The sequence below is a fragment of the Agrilus planipennis genome, unplaced genomic scaffold, assembly GCF_000699045.2.
Source record: "Agrilus planipennis isolate EAB-ADULT unplaced genomic scaffold, Apla_2.0 scaffold42, whole genome shotgun sequence".
Taxonomy (NCBI): domain Eukaryota; kingdom Metazoa; phylum Arthropoda; class Insecta; order Coleoptera; family Buprestidae; genus Agrilus; species Agrilus planipennis.
In genome coordinates this window covers 1,570,774-1,591,206 of record NW_020438888.1, presented here as the reverse complement: position 1 = coordinate 1,591,206, position 20,433 = coordinate 1,570,774, and the positions used below count along the sequence as shown (strand labels likewise).

Below are 20,433 nucleotides of genomic sequence, written 5' to 3'. Positions count from 1 at the left end.
GAATTGCATTATAATGTGTAACTTATCTTCTTGAAAAGTTTGCCTTTAACAAACTAACTTTCATACAATTAACATTACCGGACAGCGAACACTCCGCGACCTAAAAAAAATTAGGAGGAAACAACTCACATGTCCAATTGCAAGTTATCTACAGCAATTCCCTCGATGATCTAACTTACCTGTAACAATAAGAAAATCAAATGTTAAACAATCATGTCTGAAAATGTTTTTAATAGAATTTCTTTTGTATGTTGTATCGTACTGTTTATTTTTAACGAGCAGCAGTTTCTGATATCTAACATAATTTAATGAATAGTTTTACGTAGGGAATTTCGTGAGTATAGATATGAACTAGAATTATTATCTACACGAATACTTCGTTGTTAGTTGGTTACATGTATGATTTCCTATGTTTGTATTAGTTTATTTGGGCCGATCCTAGCGGTACTGCAATGCTAGGCCAACCCGCGACGGAGATAGAGCAAGCTCTTAAATCTCCATCAATTTCCAAAAATCAGTTTAATATACTGGCCCCGCATGCGGGGCGTATCAGATATTAAGCTGATAAGAACAGATACTACACTTTGATCTTAGCCAAAAGGCCGAGAAGCGATACTGAAAATAATTTCTTGATGATTCCTCATGCAATAACGTTTATTTATTATCCGCTGTTTGTAAGGTTCACGCCATCTACCCTACAGAAAGCAATTTATTTCTACAGTGTTGCTACCACATGGGAAGAACACCTGAATTGAGCAGCATGGAAAAAAGGTAAAAACTGTAAACATTGGGACTTCATGGGGAAAACTGATGTTCATGTTCTCTCTTCAAAATTTATTTTCTGCTCAGTTTTATTTGTTTGTTTCTTTTTTAACTTTAGCGATTGAATTTACATGTGTATTTTATTGTGTATTATTTTGAATTTTTGTTGTATACTGTACCTTTTAATAGCAATTACAGCTTATGAAAAAAAAAGGGGAAAATTTCTATTAGGTGAAGGGAAAATTGAAAATGAAAAGCTGGCAACACTGCCTTTATGTCACAGGTAATTTAATTTCTAATTGCAACATTGAAATTAGTTGAAATGTTTACTGTTTATAACTAGTTCTTATACTTGCTATCATTTTTATTGGAAAAAGTATTACCTTTTGTGTATAACTTAGTACCATCTCTTATTTTATTTCTTTTAACACAAGAGAGCTTTAAATTTTTGATAAGATAAATTAACAGTTTAGTACCTTTAGTTGCTGTAAGGAGACGCCCCGTCATGAATGCAGTATTCTTCCAATGACCATCCAATAAGTTTCTCCTGGGTCCCACAATGAATTTGCACTTCGCACTCACACATTTTATTATTACCGGACGCGAGCGGCACCTACTTTTGATTTTTCGCGGACGATAGTTTAAAAATTTCACTTCTTTCGGACGTTCGATCACTTTTAACACAAAAATTTGGTACCTGCAATAAAAAATAAAAAATAAATTGCATTTTTTATAATCATTGTGTGAGAGACTATACCTTTGTCACTGAAAGGTCAACAACGTTATAAAATATTGTTTTGTAAATTATTCTGAGGTGAAGCATTTCGGATAATACCTCCATCTTTGTTGCCATTTGTCTAAGTTCGAGACATCTTCATTTCCAAAAAATAAAAATAAAAATGTAATTTACAATATTGAAAATGGCATAATAATTTACAAATCAGAAATCAAAATGATAGAATTAATGAATTGGATCATTTAATTTGTTTTATTTATTTATTAACCAAAATGAAGTTTAGAATTTAAGTTACCTTTTTTACTAATTCAATGACATCAGTGATTGCAAATAGGATGATTTTAATTGAATAAAATTCGTTAATTACTTATTTGAAATTTGTTTGTTTGTCCTATTCAAGTCAGTTTTACTTTTATTTTAATTTTTAAATTTGAATGCCTTAATTAAAATAAACGTAACTTAATATTGTATTTGTTTTTATAGGATGTGAAATCACTTTTTCAAACACCCTGTATACATGTCACTAAAATTGCTTTTAAATCGGTTTTTGCGACCTCTGTAGTACAACAACGAAACATTTTAGATTTAAAGTACATCTAAATCAATTCTAGATGGCCATAGTAGTCCTAAAGATTTACAATTCAGGTGATAATTATTATCATTGATTATTTTTTGTGATGTTTTCATGGAATTGCTCGTTCAGTCATTTCCATTTTCCATAATGTTTATTATAATAAAATCACAGAAAATCGCGTTGTGCACATAAAAAACAGAATATACACAAGAAATTTGCTTAAAATGGAAAAATTTGATAGGTGAGTACACAAATCATAAGTATTAAATAATAATTAATCATTCTTGTGTAATCTGTAAAATATGATTGTAAATTATTTAAGTTTGGTTGTTTGTGTGTTAAATTATTTTTTATATTTATATGTCGCCTTATAAAAAAAAATACTTTACCTTAGGTGAAGGTTATTTGAATTGATTGGCTACATAAACGAATGTTTATGTTGGTGGTTCCATCATATGTATAATCAGTGGACACATACAGGGCATGGAATGAAGGGAAACAATGAATTTAGTAAGTGTTGTTTGAGTTAGCTTCGTGTTAAGTACCTGAAAGGTGTAACATTTAAATTACTAAATTTATTATTTATAGGTGATATGCAGATTACTCATATTCATTCATAGATGAAGTTATCATGTAAAACAGGACCAGAGTATGTATTTTTAATCAAAATATTTTTACACACAATGTTAAATGGCAATGATAGTTTATAGAAGCAAACAGACACATTTGATGTTAATCAGTTTTTAAGCAACAAAACATGTTTCAGAATTATCTTTATATAAATAATTTTAAGTCACTGTTGAATTAGATTATACAATGAATTATACTAGAAGAGTAAACAAGAAAAGTGCAATAGCAAGTTCTAAATAAATGAAGACAAAACAAAATTTATTCAAGCTTGTGGAGTTGACCAAATAAAACACAAGGGTTTTCTTGTAATGTGTCTAAAAATCTTGTATTCTTATTAGTGTCACTATTAAAGATTTCAATTATACATCATACTACTTTACATATTACTGCATTACTTTTTGTAGTGTGACTAGTAGTTAAATTTAACAGTGGCTGTTTTATCTTAATTAATTAAAACACAAGGCATTGAAATATACACAAGCATATCAAAATCGTAAATTGTTTTTGTATAAGTACAGCATGCTGATGGCCTGGTTCTTCTGGTCCGACGTGACAGTCTCCACACCCTCTCCTTCTCCACAGGACAGGCTGTACGACCCCCTGTCTCCGCACCAGGACCATCTCAATCCCAGCTTCTTGGTCAGCTTGATGGATGAGATGCGTACTTTTGACCAAAATGTGGCGGGCGAGGGAGGAATGGGCATATCACCTGAGAGAAAACGCGCTGCGTCGGTGTTGTTTGCCAGCTGCTGTCGTCTCCCGGCGGACCTCCTCAGCAGGGTCATTGCCAGTCCGCTTACTGCCTCGTCGCTCGCACACAACAATCTGTAGCCGTGAGCTACAGTGAGGACGTCGTACAGGTCGCCTAATGGGAGCAGTCCCCCTCCACCCTGAGCCGGTGGTAAGTAGACGACCTCCGTGCTGGCACGCTGTGGAAGGCTCATCCAAGTTTTGGCCAACTTCCTGATGATCTTGTCAGCCTTCGTCAGGTACTCCTTCTCGATGACTCCTCCCTGCATAATAAAGTCGAGACGCGGTAGTAGAAAAATTCCCACCGCGTCCAGCTTCTGCCACGGGGCAAGCAGAGATTCGCCGATTTTATTGGCGTCCTCGAGGAGCCCTTTGATGGTATTGACGGGCGTCTGACGAACCTGGTAACCAGTGGGGATGCCCACATGTTCGTAGGCATCGTCGGAAGAGAGTGCAGGGATGGGCGACTGCTGGATGCTGAATTGGGTCGGCAGGACCCTGTCGCCGTCCACGTGGAGTGTCGCACATTTGTTCGGGTTGAACGTCAGTCCCACTGCCGTCGCGCCCTCCACCGCCGCTCGCAGCAGTCTCCTCAGTCCCTCCGGAGAGTCCGACACGATCGCCACGTCGTCGGCATACGCAAAGATGGTGTAGCGCCTGCCTTCGAACATGTAACCGCACTCCGTCTTCTTCATGCATCGTAGCACTACCTCCAAAGTGAGGTTGAAGATGTCTGGGCTCAATGGACAGCCCTGCCGGACCCCCGATTGGATGCAGATGGGTGCTGTTTCTCCGCCAGCAGCCCGCACACGTGTCCTCATATCTGCATACAGGCTGGCGATGATGTTTCTCACCTTTGCTGGGACTCCGTGACCTTCCAGGGCTCGGTGGATGGACGAGTGAGGCACAGAGTTGAACGCGCTCGTCAGGTCCAACCAGGCGATCGCTAGCTTGCCTTTCTTTTTCTTGGCGCTGCGAATTATCTCCTGCAGGACGAAGTTGTGCTCGAAGCAGCCCTCGAATTGCAGGAAGCCCTTCTGTGCGTCGCTGAACCGATGGTTGGTCACTGCCCACTTCTTGACTCTGTTCGAGAGTATGGCAGCGAACAGCTTTGGGACCGTGTCTCCAAGAGAGATCGGCCTCCAGTTGCGAATGTCCATCGGGTCCCCCTTCTTGTACAGGAGAATGGTGTTTGACTCCTTTCACGAAGCGGGAGCTGCCTCTGTACGCCAAACAGCATTCATTAGTGCTGTCAGCACACGTGCCCCGGGATCGGCCTTCTTGAGGTCGGCGTATGTGACACCGTCTGGGTCCGACGCCGTGTTGGATCGGCGGCTCAGGCAGGCGATCACCTCCTCCGACTCAATTGGCCTGCACAGATTGTCGTTGCTCTCCGGGGTCGGCTCCACTTGATCGAAAACATTCGGCCAGTCTACTCTTCCAGCTCTACGAGCAGCCAACTCCTGAAAAAAGGTCTCAATATTTGCTAAATTTATCTCGCAGACCTGATTTGGACCTGCGAGAACCCTTTGAACAGCTGACCTTTTTGTTTTTACGATAGAGCCGTTGGATTTTCTTGGCCTCCTGAATCCGATCGGTAGGACGGTTTCTCGCAGCTGGCGCTGCTCGCAAAAAAGGATTATTTTTATCGAAACTTTAACAAGAATAAACACTATTTTATTATACTAACGTTAAGTATAGAAAATAGAGAAGCTTTTCTATATGTATGCATTTTCTTTATAATGTATTTATTAAATTCACAATAAATTATCATTTTTCACAATTTTGTAATATTTTTAAAAATTATAAACTTAACAACTCGAACCTAAACTATTAGAAAAAAAGANTTAAAAAAATAACGATGCAATTGATTGTTAAATATACAAAAATCTTATTGAGCGTTAACAAAAAAAAAATAGTAACTTTACGTACTTAACGTACATACTTAAAAGTTAAAAAACAATGGGATTTGCTTAAATATGGATTTGCATCCTTCGTAAATTTACTAAGCAGTGACTTAATATTTTGCGTGATATTACATGTATATGTATTTTACTTTATTTCTATTTTGTTGTTGCCATATCAGCGATTTAAGCTTATTTGTACTGTTCTAAATTAAATTAAAACAAACCAAAAAAATGTATGTTAATGTTATAAAACTAAAACTCACTTTATTCTTCTAAACCTAATGGTTTGTATGATTGTATTTAACGTCTAAATTGTGTTTGGTTACTTACAGAATTTCTCAGGTTAATAATATATATATAAGTGGCATAATATTCATAAAAATCACAGGTTAAAATATGCATCATTTATTAATGCTATTATTATTGTTATATGAGGTCTTTACTTAACTTTGTTATACTTTTATCATGCTTAATAACGTGACTTATGTTAATAAAACGCGTTGGAAAAAAGATTTTCATTTTATTAATGTTTTCTATTTTCGCTTCAAAATATTGATCAACTGTTAATACGAATGCAAAAAAAAGGTAAAAAATACTTATAATATGGTAGTTGTTTTGTTTAATGTCCTGCTTACAACAATTTAGGAATAAATTTCACTTTACTAATTTTTCCTTACTTTCAAAATGAGAAAAATCAATTTTTTTATGTGGTGCCCCAAAATATTCCAGAAAAAATACATTTGCTGCTTTTTACCATTCTGTTCTCAATTCAAATTACAATAGACACTCGACAGTGTGAATAAGACATCATCGAGTATTGACTATATTTTATAATATTTCTCTTTAGTAGCAGTTTTTAAGTGGAACTGCTTCCGCATATTGTGCAGAAGTCTGCATATTTTTTTGCTGTCACAAAATTCTACTAATATTAAAAAAGAATTGTTTGTTTAGCCAGTGAATGAGTATTATAATTCGTTATTAGAATAATGTTTAAAGTAATTTGTATTTATGTACTGATTTTTTCGTTTCCATCGGAATTGTTTGCAAAATTGTTTCGCAATAATGGTAAGTATTAATAAAATGTAAATTAAATATATTTAAGTCTGAAATAAGTTTAATACCTTTATCCGTTTAAGAAATAAAATTTCATTGTGTCGGACGGAAATATGAAAACGTGTCAATGGCTGCATATTATCCAAAATATAATTACGAAATTGATAACGAAGAAGATATAAAAGACGATAATGGACAAACTTTACAGACACTTCAGGTACAGCAGGAAAAGAACAGCATTTATTCAAACAAAATTTTTATAACTACTTGAAGAAATCTCAAATAGCAATTTTTATGACTATACAATTTAACATTCTGTGTACAATCAATCGCTATGTGGTTATTTTTCTTTTAACACAAATTTTTCCTCTGGATCTAAATATTTTTGTAAAACTGTGGTGTCTCTGTTTATTTTTTATTTCAACAACTTCTTCTGGCAAGTGTCTAATATTAACGGGACCTTCTATTTCAGGATTATCTCGACGACAGAGCAGATTTTGTAACGCTAGCCATGGACAAAAAGTTGAAATTGCCCTACGGAACTCCCGTGTGCATTCCAGAATTAAATGAGCACTTCGGTCATAAAATAAGATTTGAAATACGAGATTCGGGAAGCGATCTGGATAATATGGGATTTCATAGGGTTGACGTCTGTGTTAGATCGGAAATAGACAGTTATGATAAATATGTTAATAGAAAAGTAACACTGATAATTGAAGAATATTAATACTTTTTTATTTATAAAAAAAGGATTATTTTTATCGAAACTTTAACAAGAATAAACACTATTTTATTATACTAACGTTAAGTATAGAAAATAGAGGAGCTTTTCTATATGTATGCATTTTCTTTATAATGTATTTATTAAATTCACAATAAATTATCATTTTTCACAATTTTGTAATATTTTTAAAAATTATAAACTTAACAACTCGAACCTAAACTATTAGAAAAAAAAGAATGAAGTTTTTTTATGATAAAGTCTAAATGCTCTCTTAAGGGGGTTCAGTAGTACTCGCGCGAGATTTCTTTAAAGTTCCAAATGGGAGTTTAAAATTTGTGTGAAGAAAAATCATTAAAATGGTTCCAATGATTTGCAATCTAGTAGGGAGAAATCAGAAATATTACCCTTAATATGGTCAAGTAGGATATCTTACATGAAGACACATTATGGTAAGTTGAAGAAAAATCAAATAAAATTAATGTTTTTATTATTTAAATTTAAGCAAAATAATTTCTCTCTTAACTCCAGAATTACTTTCCCAACATCTCTGTATGCAAAATACATTTTGAGAATTAATAAATTCAATAAAATCATGTACACCTCCTCCTAATCCAAAGTAGTAAGATTTGGCCGCTACATAACTATTATTTTGTAAGAAAAGTATTAAAAAAATAAAATAAATTATAAATGAAACAAGAACATTAAGATTAATATCAAAACGTATTTGTTCATTGTAAAATCTTATAAATCGTGAGTATATTATATATAAGGATACACATAGCCATCACCTTTTAAAGTGTCCTTAAAAACTTTATGAAGTTTTTCATAATTATCACGGTTATAAATAGTTTCCGAAGTTAAAATGTAATCAAATTTCTCATTTTCCTTAGCAAAATGGTCAACAAATGAAGTCCAATCGCCAGAAATAAATTTTGCTTTGCAGTTACTAGTGGTGTTTAGAAATTGAGAATCTACATTTAATGATACATTCGGAATTGTTGCATATTTGAGAACTTCAGAATTCTAGAAAAGGTAGCAGCAATGATAGGTTTAGTAGATTTTTCCAATACATGAACAGAAATATTGTAGTTAAACATTTTGGAAAATAATTAAAAAAGTTAAAGTTGAACATCTGATTATGGTGTTTTTTGAAAACACTCCCATCACATTAAAATGATGTCATCACTAGTAAGTGCCTCAATAACAATACCATTTTAATTTGGTACATCTGTTTAGCTTTGAAATGCTAACAATTTAAAAAAACAAGATATTGTATAAAGTTAAAAAAAAACTTACATAATCCTGAAAAACTACTGTTGCACCCTTAAGTATTGCCCAAATGCCTACAATGCCAACACCACAGCCAAGATCGAGAACTTTTTTCGACATGAAGTTAATGTCTTTCTCTATTAAAAAATTTACTAAATCGAAAGTGCATTCCCATACTTTTAAACCACCTGTAGATGTTTTAATTTTACAAAAAAAGAATATGTTATATCACAACCTTGTTATACCTTCATAAACGCCACTAAGCAAATCGGAATGCTGTTCTTCAGCTTCAAATAGATTGGTATCGGAATTACCTTGCTTTTTGATGTAATTAATCACATCATCATGTGCCACATGCTTAATAAGTATTTCATTAGGTTTATCATTAATCTTAAGAATGCTAATTGGATATTCTGGTGGTAGTTTGAAATTATTTACATGTAACTCTTCACATTCTTTGCAGTTAGGTTTTTCCTCTGAATAAAGATATTTTTAAGTCGATAACAATTACATTTTATTATTTTTATAACGCTCACCGTTTTTATTACAAGCAGAACTGTCTTCAAAGAAATTGAATTTAAACATTCTTATATTTAATTACTTTACAAGAAAATTAGCGCAGTGACAACCATCTAACAGTAATATATTTTTAAAAACAGTGTTAGCATTTTGGAAATGGAATATATAAAAATTTAAGAAACAATAGATTCCGTAGAGGTTATGTTTATTAAAAACACTGTTGGGTGTCGGCTGTTGGGACCTGTAACAGATGTTTAACAGCTTGTGTCCCTGTGAGACACGTTGTTGAGAGACGAAAAGTGCCCATTAAGGAGAAGGTACAGTCTGGTGTAACCACATTACAACTTTACACGCCTTACTTTTTATTACTATATTAATTATTAACAAAGGGGAATTCAATAAGATACAGTGTTCTAAAAATTTGTGAAGATTTTTGGGACAACCATACAATAACAATGAAAGCAGATTAAGAATGCGTATCGTCAAAAGAATTGTTGAAAACAGAAAATAAATAAAATTGTTACAAAATGTTCCAACTGGTGCAAAAACACAAGATCAAACTGTTTAGCCTTAAACGAATCTATTAATAAATATCAATATATTTTTAATAAATTTTTAAAGGCTTAACAAATGTTTCCTTTTATATTTTTTTTTTCACCAAACACACATATTTCTAAAGAATATATATCCAATTCTATAAGGCAAACTCGACTGTAAAAATTTAATTTTGGAATTGCATTATAATGTGTAACTTATCTTCTTGAAAAGTTTGCCTTTAACAAACTAACTTTCATACAATTAACATTACCGGACAGCGAACACTCCGCGACCTAAAAAAAATTAGGAGGAAACAACTCACATGTCCAATTGCAAGTTATCTACAGCAATTCCCCCGATGATCTAACTTACCTGTAACAATAAGAAAATCAAATGTTAAACAATCATGTCTGAAAATGTTTTTAATAGAATTTCTTTTGTATGTTGTATCGTACTGTTTATTTTTAACGAGCAGCAGTTTCTGATATCTAACATAATTTAATGAATAGTTTTACGTAGGGAATTTCGTGAGTATAGATATGAACTAGAATTATTATCTACACGAATACTTCGTTGTTAGTTGGTTACATGTATGATTTCCTATGTTTGTATTAGTTTATTTGGGCCGATCCTAGCGGTACTGCAATGCTAGGCCAACCCGCGACGGAGATAGAGCAAGCTCTTAAATCTCCATCAATTTCCAAAAATCAGTTTAATATACTGGCCCCGCATGCGGGGCGTATCAGATATTAAGCTGATAAGAACAGATACTACACTTTGATCTTAGCCAAAAGGCCGAGAAGCGATACTGAAAATAATTTCTTGATGATTCCTCATGCAATAACGTTTATTTATTATCCGCTGTTTGTAAGGTTCACGCCATCTACCCTACAGAAAGCAATTTATTTCTACAGTGTTGCTACCACATGGGAAGAACACCTGAATTGAGCAGCATGGAAAAAGGGTAAAAACTGTAAACATTGGGACTTCATGGGGAAAACTGATGTTCATGTTCTCTCTTCAAAATTTATTTTCTGCTCAGTTTTATTTGTTTGTTTCTTTTTTAACTTTAGCGATTGAATTTACATGTGTATTTTATTGTGTATTATTTTGAATTTTTGTTGTATACTGTACCTTTTAATAGCAATTACAGCTTATGAAAAAAAAAGGGGAAAATTTCTATTAGGTGAAGGGAAAATTGAAAATGAAAAGCTGGCAACACTGCCTTTATGTCACAGGTAATTTAATTTCTAATTGCAACATTGAAATTAGTTGAAATGTTTACTGTTTATAACTAGTTCTTATACTTGCTATCATTTTTATTGGAAAAAGTATTACCTTTTGTGTATAACTTAGTACCATCTCTTATTTTATTTCTTTTAACACAAGAGAGCTTTAAATTTTTGATAAGATAAATTAACAGTTTAGTACCTTTAGTTGCTGTAAGGAGACGCCCCGTCATGAATGCAGTATTCTTCCAATGACCATCCAATAAGTTTCTCCTGGGTCCCACAATGAATTNATTAACCACAATGAAGTTTAGAATTTAAGTTACCTTTTTTACTAATTCAATGACATCAGTGATTGCAAATAGGATGATTTTAATTGAATAAAATTCGTTAATTACTTATTTGAAATTTGTTTGTTTGTCCTATTCAAGTCAGTTTTACTTTTATTTTAATTTTTAAATTTGAATGCCTTAATTAAAATAAACGTAACTTAATATTGTATTTGTTTTTATAGGATGTGAAATCACTTTTTCAAACACCCTGTATACATGTCACTAAAATTGCTTTTAAATCGGTTTTTGCGACCTCTGTAGTACAACAACGAAACATTTTAGATTTAAAGTACATCTAAATCAATTCTAGATGGCCATAGTAGTCCTAAAGATTTACAATTCAGGTGATAATTATTATCATTGATTATTTTTTGTGATGTTTTCATGGAATTGCTCGTTCAATCATTTCCATTTTCCATAATGTTTATTATAATAAAATCACAGAAAATCGCGTTGTGCACATAAAAAACAGAATATACACAAGAAATTTGCTTAAAATGGAAAAATTTGATAGGTGAGTACACAAATCATAAGTATTAAATAATAATTAATCATTCTTGTGTAATCTGTAAAATATGATTGTAAATTATTTAAGTTTGGTTGTTTGTGTGTTAAATTATTTTTTATATTTATATGTCGCCTTATAAAAAAAATTACTTTACCTTAGGTGAAGGTTATTTGAATTGATTGGCTACATAAACGAATGTTTATGTTGGTGGTTCCATCATATGTATAATCAGTGGACACATACAGGGCATGGAATGAAGGGAAACAATGAATTTAGTAAGTGTTGTTTGAGTTAGCTTCGTGTTAAGTACCTGAAAGGTGTAACATTTAAATTACTAAATTTATTACTTATAGGTGATATGCAGATTACTCATATTCATTCATAGATGAAGTTATCACGTAAAACAGGACCAAAGAGTATGTATATTTAATCAAAATATTTTTACACACAATGTTAAATGGCAATGATAGTTTATAGAAGCAAACAGACAAATTTGATGTTAATCAGTTTTTAAGCAACAAAACATGTTTCAGAATTATCTTTAAATAAATAATTTTAAGTCACTGTTGAATTAGATTATGCAATGAATATCTAGAAGAGTAAACAAGAAAAATGCAATAGCAAGGTCTAAACAAATGAAGACAAAACAAAATTTATTCAAGCTTGTGGAGTTGACCAAATAAAACAAAAGGCTTTTCTTGTAATGTGTCTCAAAATCTTGTACTCTTATTAGTGTCACTATTAAAGATTTCGATTATACATCATATTACTTTTATATTCAGGCAATTGATGTTATTATTGACTGCATTACTTTTTGTAGTGTGACTAGTAGTTAAATTTAACAGTGGCTGTTTTATCTTAATTAATTAAAACACAAGGCATTGAAATATACACAAGCATATCAAAATCGTAAATTGTTTTTGTATAAGTACAGCATGCTGATGGCCTGGTTCTTCTGGTCCGACGTGACAGTCTCCACACCCTCTCCTTCTCCACAGGACAGGCTGTACGACCCCCTGTCTCCGCACCAGGACCATCTCAATCCCAGCTTCTTGGTCAGCTTGATGGATGAGATGCGTACTTTTGACCAAAATGTGGCGGGCGAGGGAGGAATGGGCATATCATAGAGATAACGCGCTGCGTCGGTGTTGTTTGCCAGCTGCTGTCGTCTCCCGGCGGACCTCCTCAGCAGAGTCATTGCCAGTCCGCTTACTGCCTCGTCGCTCGCACACAACAATCTGTAGCCGTGAGCTACAGTGAGGACGTCGTACAGGTCGCCTAATGGGAGCAGTCCCCCTCCACCCTGAGCCGGTGGTAAGTAGACGACCTCCGTGCTGGCACGCTGTGGAAGGCTCATCCAAGTTTTGGCCAACTTCCTGATGATCTTGTCAGCCTTCGTCAGGTACTCCTTCTCGATGACTCCTCCCTGCATAATAAAGTCGAGACGCGGTAGTAGAAAAATTCCCACCGCGTCCAGCTTCTGCCACGGGGCAAGCAGAGATTCGCCGATTTTATTGGCGTCCTCGAGGAGCCCTTTGATGGTATTGACGGGCGTCTGACGAACCTGGTAACCAGTGGGGATGCCCACATGTTCGTAGGCATCGTCGGAAGAGAGTGCAGGGATGGGCGACTGCTGGATGCTGAATTGGGTCGGCAGGACCCTGTCGCCGTCCACGTGGAGTGTCGCACATTTGTTCGGGTTGAACGTCAGTCCCACTGCCGTCGCGCCCTCCACCGCCGCTCGCAGCAGTCTCCTCAGTCCCTCCGGAGAGTCCGACACGATCGCCACGTCGTNTCAAAAAATCAAGAGTTTTTAATTTTCCTTGTCGTTTCCTATTTATTTGCTCGTTTGGAAATAATGTATTTATTTAATTAAAAAAGAAACTAAATTAAAAATACCCTCCATGTTAATAATTTTTGTTTTTCAAACCCTTCAACAATGGGTCTATCCATCTTGGTTAAGTAGAATTAATAGATGGATATTTTTTATAAAATGAATAAATTATGGTAGGTAAATTGTAAGTAGTTAAAAATCATACCTGAATATATGTGATCGCTAGCTTAACAAAATTTAGCAAAATTTTTCTATTAACACACTTAATGAAAATATTATTTTACTAAAAACCTACGAGCTTAGTTTTGTGATATTACATTCACTTGACTTGCCGCACTAGAGATGGAAGTGCAGGTTTGCCAAATTATTCGCGGACAATGCCTACTTGTTTTATTACCATAAAAAATGTTTTCCATAATTACTTTAAATAATAAGAGATGCTTTTTTAAATACCTATTATAGATGGGCAGTTCATTAAATGTAGTAATGAACTACTGTAAATACAGCAAATATAATCTACTTCACAATTCGTCATTAATTCAACTTCATTAAATATATTTTTTTGCAGAGTGATCACCGTGGTTAAAAAAGAAATAAATGGAAACTGCAAAATATAGTTATTGCTACTGTAGGTACATACCTAATGTATCTAGCTTTTTGTGGTACACATTTCGACAAATATGAACAATTTTTTAAATAATATGATTAATAAATTTGTACCGACACCATTAATAACTACCATCCATTATGTATAATAGATGTAGATAAACAACAGAAGAGCACTCATCGACCAATCAGAAGGGAAATTGATATATACCACTTTCAACGCTTACTTTACTAATTTATTGTAAAAATATTTGAAATATTTATTCTGTATATGGATATCTTTTAAGTAGGTACTTCGTTAATAAATGTTTTGAAAGAAAATGACCTTTTTTGTTTATTTGCAAGTATTGCGGATTAATTTTTCTTGGTTGACTATAGCTTCATTTTTAATTGTTATATTATTTTGTTTAGAAAATGGTAGGGTCAATTTTTATGTATGGAACTGTACAATACTATTTCTGTTGTGGTATAGATGTCGGTTTGTTTTGTGACATGTTTGTGACATTTTCGAATAACTGTCAAACGGTGTCACCTTTGTTAGATCCAAAACTGTTACCGAATTTTTCTTGATTTCATTAATATTTCTGTTAATTTAACAGTTATATATAGTTTAAATTTAGTCTAGAGATGGCTGATCAAGTAAGTATAAAGAAAATAGGAATGAATTATTATTTTTTTTAACCGTTTATCTGACAGTCTAAAGAAGATAATGGAGAAGGTTTAAAACTTAAGATTGAAAATAATCTCACTGATACACGAAATTTAACTGACGATTTGTATTCGTTCTCTGAAAGCCTTATTGATGACCAAAGATCGATAATTAGCACTTGCATTACTTTTTGTAGTGTGACTGGTAGTTAAATTTAACAGTGGCTGTTTTATCTTAATTAATTAAAAAACTTAAATGCGTATCAAAATCATAAATTGTTTTTGTATAAGTCATTTCATAAAAACAAAATAACGTTTCAGTATGAAAAAAATAAGAGCGTAGGGATATAGTTTGAACAGAATACTTAATAAATCACGTAACAATAATTATTGTTTCAACTAATAATTTTCAAGAGTATAGACAATACTACAGCATTATTTGTACACTTGAAACTATTCAGCTATTTATGAAGTATTTCAATGACACAATTTAGCTACATATCCTTATATTTTATATATTGTTAGCATCACAACACGACCTTAGTTTAAATATTTCGTTTCTTATCGAATATCAAGAAGGAAAAAGTCCTGCTTTTTAACACAAACTGTAAGATTTACTTTTTTGAACAGCAGGAATTCAGAGGCAAGTTATGAAAGTTAGGTAGTGATTAAAAAGGTTAAAATAAATTTTGTTGCTACTTGCAATTTCCTCAAAAGTGTATTATGCCAGTTACACTCGTAAATATCAAATAATAAAAATAATTCAGTAAACTTTTAGCAATTTTTGCAAAAGACCATAATACTAGGCTCTTAATTCTAACTAGTAACTCCCCCCACCCATTCCTCATGTTATTATAAACGACTTATTTAAAACTGGATGTACTGTTTACAAAATAGTAAAACATTTGAAGATGTATTAAACAAAATCTAGCATACCTGATAACACATATTATTCATCCACTAACACTTTACTTAGAACAAGCTTAAAAATGTGCTTCCTTTAAAATGAATGTTTAACTGTCGTTTTAAAATGCACCGTTGCCAGTTGTAAGAAAAGACAGACAGGTTGCCTAACATCGAGAAGTGATACAATTAAAGATAAAATTACTTTTATAAATTATTTATAAAAGATAAAACTGTATTTTCATTGCAACGTTTATTTATTATCCGCTGTTTGTAAGGTTCACGCCATCTACCCTACAGAAAGCAATTTATTTCTACAGTGTTGCTAGCACATGGGAAGAACACCTGAATTGAGCAGCATGGAAAAAAGGTAAAAACTGTAAACATTGGGACTTCATGGGGAAAACTGATGTTCATGTTCTCTCTTCAAAATTTATTTTCTGCTCAGTTTTTTATTAATGTTTTCTATTTTCGCTTCAAAATATTGATCAACTGTTAATACGAATGCAAAAAAAAGGTAAAAAATACTTATAATATGGTAGTTGTTTTGTTTAATGTCCTGCTTACAACAATTTAGGAATAAATTTCACTTTACTAATTTTTCCTTACTTTCAAAATGAGAAAAATCAATTTTTTTATGTGGTGCCCCAAAATATTCCAGAAAAAATACATTTGCTGCTTTTTACCATTCTGTTCTCAATTCAAATTACAATAGACACTCGACAGTGTGAATAAGACATCATCGAGTATTGACTATATTTTATAATATTTCTCTTTAGTAGCAGTTTTTAAGTGGAACTGCTTCCGCATATTGTGCAGAAGTCTGCATATTTTTTTGCTGTCACAAAATTCTACTAATATTAAAAAAGAATTGTTTGTTTATTGTGTAATTAATGCCTAATTAATATTGTAATNGATCAAATATGATAGCATTTTTTTATAAAACAATAAGATGTAGTATATTGTAATAACATAAAAATCATACCCAAGTGTACGTACTCGTTAACTGAAGTAGTTTTAATGAATATCGTTTTATCACCGCACATTTTGCAAATATATATTACTAGAAAACTAGGAGCTTATTTTGGTATGCAATGATCACTTGCATTATCACGGAAGAAAGAAGGAGATACAGGCTTGCCAAATAAACATATTTGTGTAGCTACATAAACACTTCATAAAGTAATGCATTAAATAATAATACATCGTTTATTTTATGATGGGTTTAGTCAATTTATCGTATTTATTTAGAAAAATTGCATTACACCGAAGAGATTTATATATTTATATATCATTGCCATTTTTCAAAGCTCAAAAAATCAAGAGTTTTTAATTTTCCTTGTCGTTTCCTATTTATTTGCTCGTTTGGAAATAATGTATTTATTTAATTAAAAAAGAAACTAAATTAAAAATACCCTCCATGTTAATAATTTTTGTTTTTCAAACCCTTCAACAATGGGTCTATCCATCTTGGTTAAGTAGAATTAATAGATGGATATTTTTTATAAAATGAATAAATTATGGTAGGTAAATTGTAAGTAGTTAAAAATCATACCTGAATATATGTGATCGCTAGCTTAACAAAATTTAGCAAAATTTTTCTATTAACACACTTAATGAAAATATTATTTTACTAAAAACCTACGAGCTTAGTTTTGTGATATTACATTCACTTGACTTGCCGCACTAGAGATGGAAGTGCAGGTTTGCCAAATTATTCGCGGACAATGCCTACTTGTTTTATTACCATAAAAAATGTTTTCCATAATTACTTTAAATAATAAGAGATGCTTTTTTAAATACCTATTATAGATGGGCAGTTCATTAAATGTAGTAATGAACTACTGTAAATACAGCAAATATAATCTACTTCACAATTCGTCATTAATTCAACTTCATTAAATATATTTTTTTGCAGAGTGATCACCGTGGTTAAAAAAGAAATAAATGGAAACTGCAAAATATAGTTATTGCTACTGTAGGTACATACCTAATGTATCTAGCTTTTTGTGGTACACATTTCGACAAATATGAACAATTTTTTAAATAATATGATTAATAAATTTGTACCGACACCATTAATAACTACCATCCATTATGTATAATAGATGTAGATAAACAACAGAAGAGCACTCATCGACCAATCAGAAGGGAAATTGATATATACCACTTTCAACGCTTACTTTACTAATTTATTGTAAAAATATTTGAAATATTTATTCTGTATATGGATATCTTTTAAGTAGGTACTTCGTTAATAAATGTTTTGAAAGAAAATGACCTTTTTTGTTTATTTGCAAGTATTGCGGATTAATTTTTCTTGGTTGACTATAGCTTCATTTTTAATTGTTATATTATTTTGTTTAGAAAATGGTAGGGTCAATTTTTATGTATGGAACTGTACAATACTATTTCTGTTGTGGTATAGATGTCGGTTTGTTTTGTGACATGTTTGTGACATTTTCGAATAACTGTCAAACGGTGTCACCTTTGTTAGATCCAAAACTGTTACCGAATTTTTCTTGATTTCATTAATATTTCTGTTAATTTAACAGTTATATATAGTTTAAATTTAGTCTAGAGATGGCTGATCAAGTAAGTATAAAGAAAATAGGAATGAATTATTATTTTTTTTAACCGTTTATCTGACAGTCTAAAGAAGATAATGGAGAAGGTTTAAAACTTAAGATTGAAAATAATCTCACTGATACACGAAATTTAACTGACGATTTGTATTCGTTCTCTGAAAGCCTTATTGATGACCAAAGATCGATAATTAGCACTTTTGAACTATACGATTTGGTATACATAATCAAAATATTTTTTGTTTTGTTTATTTGTCTCAATTGTGTAATTTTATTATTTAAAAGAATTACATTTTTGTGATTTATTAGGAACTAGAGATTAGAAAATTAAAACGAACGTTAGAAAACTGGAGGGAGATTGTCTTACCACTGAGTTCCGTGTTAAAATGGGAAAAGAATTGGTATCCCGGAGCTGTACTGGGTGGTAACTCTAATAAATAGCTGTTCCTTAGTGGAGTTCCTGTTTCATAATGTTTTTCGTAGGTTCCACATTGCTTTTTCTTGTATTATGGTTATTAGATCCAAGCATCCTAACAACATTCTCTCTCTTGGGATTAACACTGACAATAAGTGATTATTTAGTACCATTATTAATATCCAGTATTTACAAACCTGACTCTTGGACAGCTAAAAAAGAGATGGAGTTTGAAGGGATTTGTAGATCACTTGTTATATACAAAACAAAGTTGCAATTTTCTCTTATTACATATTACAAAATGAGAACAGATCGCCCCAAATTGGTAACACTTATTTCTTATCACACTTGTTTTAAATTCTTTAATTTTCCTCTATTACAGTTCTATTTGTGCACCATTGTTACATTGATTTCTATGGCTTATATTGGAAATTTGTTCAACAATTTGTTTCTGACGTACATATTTATTACATCGACTTTGCTTATTCCCGGAATGTTGCACAATGGAATGCTGCAAAAGTATGGAGCAATTATTACACAAGCGTTTTCTGGCATTGCAGACAATTTAAAAAACAAAGTTGGACATGCAAAAAAGGAATAAACACATTTTGGATTGTTTGATTCTTTCCTTTTAGTTAAAAAATGTATTTCATCTTTGAAATGTAATTTTCTTTTCTTGCGTGTTAGCTTTATGATGATGAAGTGTATGTATGTAAATTTGGATTGAAAAGTACAAAATGGAGACTGATTAACGTGTTTGAATAGTAATGACCAATTACTATATACATGTACCTATGATAATTTGTCAACTGTTACATTTACTTTTAGTAATTACTTATTAGTTTAAGTATTTGTTTGTCACTATATATTGAATTGTTAAATAAAGTCGTGTTGCGTGGATTTTACGTTTTATTATTTTCGGATTCTGTATTTCAAAAAAAAAAAAGATCATTTCATTGTTAAAATTTGTAGAATACTTTTGGATGAATTTTGACTTTTAAATATACTCGAAATAGATCCTTGCTGAGAATATAAACATTTTTCCACAATTTTGAATTCCATATTTAAAAAATTATCAAAATACTAGTTTATTTATTATGTGAACGTATTTTTATTCGACTGCGGAGGAGGGTTGTTAATTCATGGAATTAATTAAAGAAATTATACATATGTTTTCGAAAATTTTATAATAAAGAATGTACCTACCCAATTGTTAAATATAGAACTTCCGGCGTGCTAGTCAAACTCTTATTTAACTGGTTTTTTGTTTTTAATAAATATGTTTCCATTTTTTATATAAAATAAAAACTCAATAACACAATGATTACTACAGGCGGATATTTTAGCAAAAACAAACAAGTTATTTTAAAAAAAAGGGTGTTAAACTATTGAGAATTATTTATGATCATAAAGGCACGGATTAGGAGCTATATTTTATTTAATTTAATAAAAAACTTAATGTTTAGTTTATGTATACCCTCAAGTGAATTGAATTCGTATTACGATAGTGGCTCCGCTGATTCAATAAAGTAAAGCAGTTCGTTTCATATTTTTGACGTTAGATGGTAGCATACGTCTCTTAATTTAATATTTTTGAAAATAAAAGTAATAATTAATTAAACCTCTTTATATTTAAAATTAATATATTGAATCACCTTCCAATATCTTCTTATATTTCTACAATACTTTAGCTAATTAAAAAAAAAACAGATTTATTAGACTATTAGCTATTTAATAAAATAGTTTCTAAATTGTTAGATTTGTGAAAAAACAGTAAGTTTATAAGGTATCTAATATCTTTAATTTGAAGGAGTAAAATTACTCAAAAATAAAAAATTGTAAAAATAGCAGTCCCTTTATTTAAATTAAAAAATAATTTGTCTACTTTGTAGTAAGCATCAAAATAATTTTA

The 20,433-nt window shown here is 31.9% G+C and overlaps 3 protein-coding genes and 2 non-coding genes across 13 annotated transcripts; 2 read left to right on the top strand and 3 right to left on the bottom strand.

Annotated features, from left to right (window-relative positions):
• Positions 1-422: 422 nt before the first annotated feature.
• On the bottom strand, positions 423-614 carry LOC112906830. Its single transcript, XR_003232619.1, has one exon. It is a non-coding gene; the product is annotated as a U2 spliceosomal RNA (small nuclear RNA).
• Positions 615-4,568: 3,954 nt separating this feature from the next.
• On the bottom strand, positions 4,569-10,253 carry LOC108744945 (histidine protein methyltransferase 1 homolog). Of its 6 annotated transcripts, none has more exons than XM_018480928.2 (6): positions 9,917-10,253; positions 9,784-9,833; positions 8,942-9,165; positions 8,651-8,881; positions 8,433-8,593; positions 4,569-5,074 (listed from the first exon to the last, which is right to left on the bottom strand). In XM_018480928.2, the coding sequence occupies exons 3-6, from the start codon at positions 8,988-8,990 to the stop codon at positions 4,655-4,657; spliced, it is 861 nt and encodes a 286-aa protein (XP_018336430.1). In that variant the 5' UTR covers positions 8,991-9,165; positions 9,784-9,833; positions 9,917-10,253; the 3' UTR covers positions 4,569-4,654. The 6 variants fall into 6 exon arrangements, with proteins under 6 accessions (XP_018336430.1, XP_018336431.1, XP_018336429.1 ...); XM_018480929.2 differs by having other exon boundaries at positions 10,050-10,253; XM_018480927.2 differs by having other exon boundaries at positions 9,784-10,253.
• LOC108744947 lies at positions 5,306-7,156 on the top strand. Of its 2 annotated transcripts, XM_018480933.2 has the most exons (3): positions 5,306-6,424; positions 6,496-6,629; positions 6,885-7,156. In XM_018480933.2, the coding sequence occupies exons 1-3, from the start codon at positions 6,346-6,348 to the stop codon at positions 7,137-7,139; spliced, it is 468 nt and encodes a 155-aa protein (XP_018336435.1). In that variant the 5' UTR covers positions 5,306-6,345; the 3' UTR covers positions 7,140-7,156. The 2 variants fall into 2 exon arrangements, with proteins under 2 accessions (XP_018336435.1, XP_018336436.1); XM_018480934.2 differs by having other exon boundaries at positions 6,356-6,629.
• On the bottom strand, positions 10,077-10,268 carry LOC112906829. The gene has a single exon (XR_003232618.1). It is a non-coding gene; the product is annotated as a U2 spliceosomal RNA (small nuclear RNA).
• Positions 10,269-14,462: 4,194 nt separating this feature from the next.
• Positions 14,463-19,419, top strand: LOC108744946 (ADP-ribosylation factor-like protein 6-interacting protein 1). 3 transcript variants are annotated; one of them, XM_025981718.1, is made up of 6 exons: positions 14,463-14,609; positions 14,667-14,782; positions 18,290-18,323; positions 18,416-18,530; positions 18,590-18,846; positions 18,904-19,419. In XM_025981718.1, the coding sequence occupies exons 1-6, from the start codon at positions 14,598-14,600 to the stop codon at positions 19,120-19,122; spliced, it is 753 nt and encodes a 250-aa protein (XP_025837503.1). In that variant the 5' UTR covers positions 14,463-14,597; the 3' UTR covers positions 19,123-19,419. The 3 variants fall into 3 exon arrangements, with proteins under 3 accessions (XP_025837503.1, XP_018336433.1, XP_018336434.1); XM_018480931.1 differs by lacking the exons at positions 14,463-14,609; positions 14,667-14,782 and adding an exon at positions 17,970-18,116 and having other exon boundaries at positions 18,174-18,323; XM_018480932.2 differs by lacking the exons at positions 14,463-14,609; positions 14,667-14,782; positions 18,290-18,323 and adding an exon at positions 17,971-18,116.
• Positions 19,420-20,433: the final 1,014 nt, after the last annotated feature.

What these genes read in the sequence shown, in the direction of transcription:
- LOC108744947 (XM_018480933.2), top strand. Translation starts at nt 6,346, where the DNA reads ATGTTTAAAGTAATTTGTATTTATGTACTGATTTTTTCGTTTCCATCG. An exon ending in AAAATTGTTTCGCAATAATG is followed by an intron (nt 6,425 to 6,495) that starts GTAAGTATTAAT and finishes TATCCGTTTAAG; the next exon opens with AAATAAAATTTCATTGTGTC. An exon ending in AAACTTTACAGACACTTCAG is followed by an intron (nt 6,630 to 6,884) that starts GTACAGCAGGAA and finishes CTTCTATTTCAG; the next exon opens with GATTATCTCGACGACAGAGC.
- LOC108744945 (XM_025981716.1), bottom strand. Translation starts at nt 8,990, where the DNA reads ATGTTTAAATTCAATTTCTTTGAAGACAGTTCTGCTTGTAATAAAAAC. An exon ending in TTCTGCTTGTAATAAAAACG is followed by an intron (nt 8,882 to 8,941) that starts GTGAGCGTTATA and finishes ATCTTTATTCAG; the next exon opens with AGGAAAAACCTAACTGCAAA. An exon ending in CAGTAGTTTTTCAGGATTAT is followed by an intron (nt 5,075 to 8,432) that starts GTAAGTTTTTTT and finishes TTTTGCGAGCAG; the next exon opens with CGCCAGCTGCGAGAAACCGT.
- LOC108744946 (XM_025981718.1), top strand. An exon ending in TCCCGGAGCTGTACTGGGTG is followed by an intron (nt 18,531 to 18,589) that starts GTAACTCTAATA and finishes TGTTTTTCGTAG; the next exon opens with GTTCCACATTGCTTTTTCTT. An exon ending in GAACAGATCGCCCCAAATTG is followed by an intron (nt 18,847 to 18,903) that starts GTAACACTTATT and finishes CCTCTATTACAG; the next exon opens with TTCTATTTGTGCACCATTGT.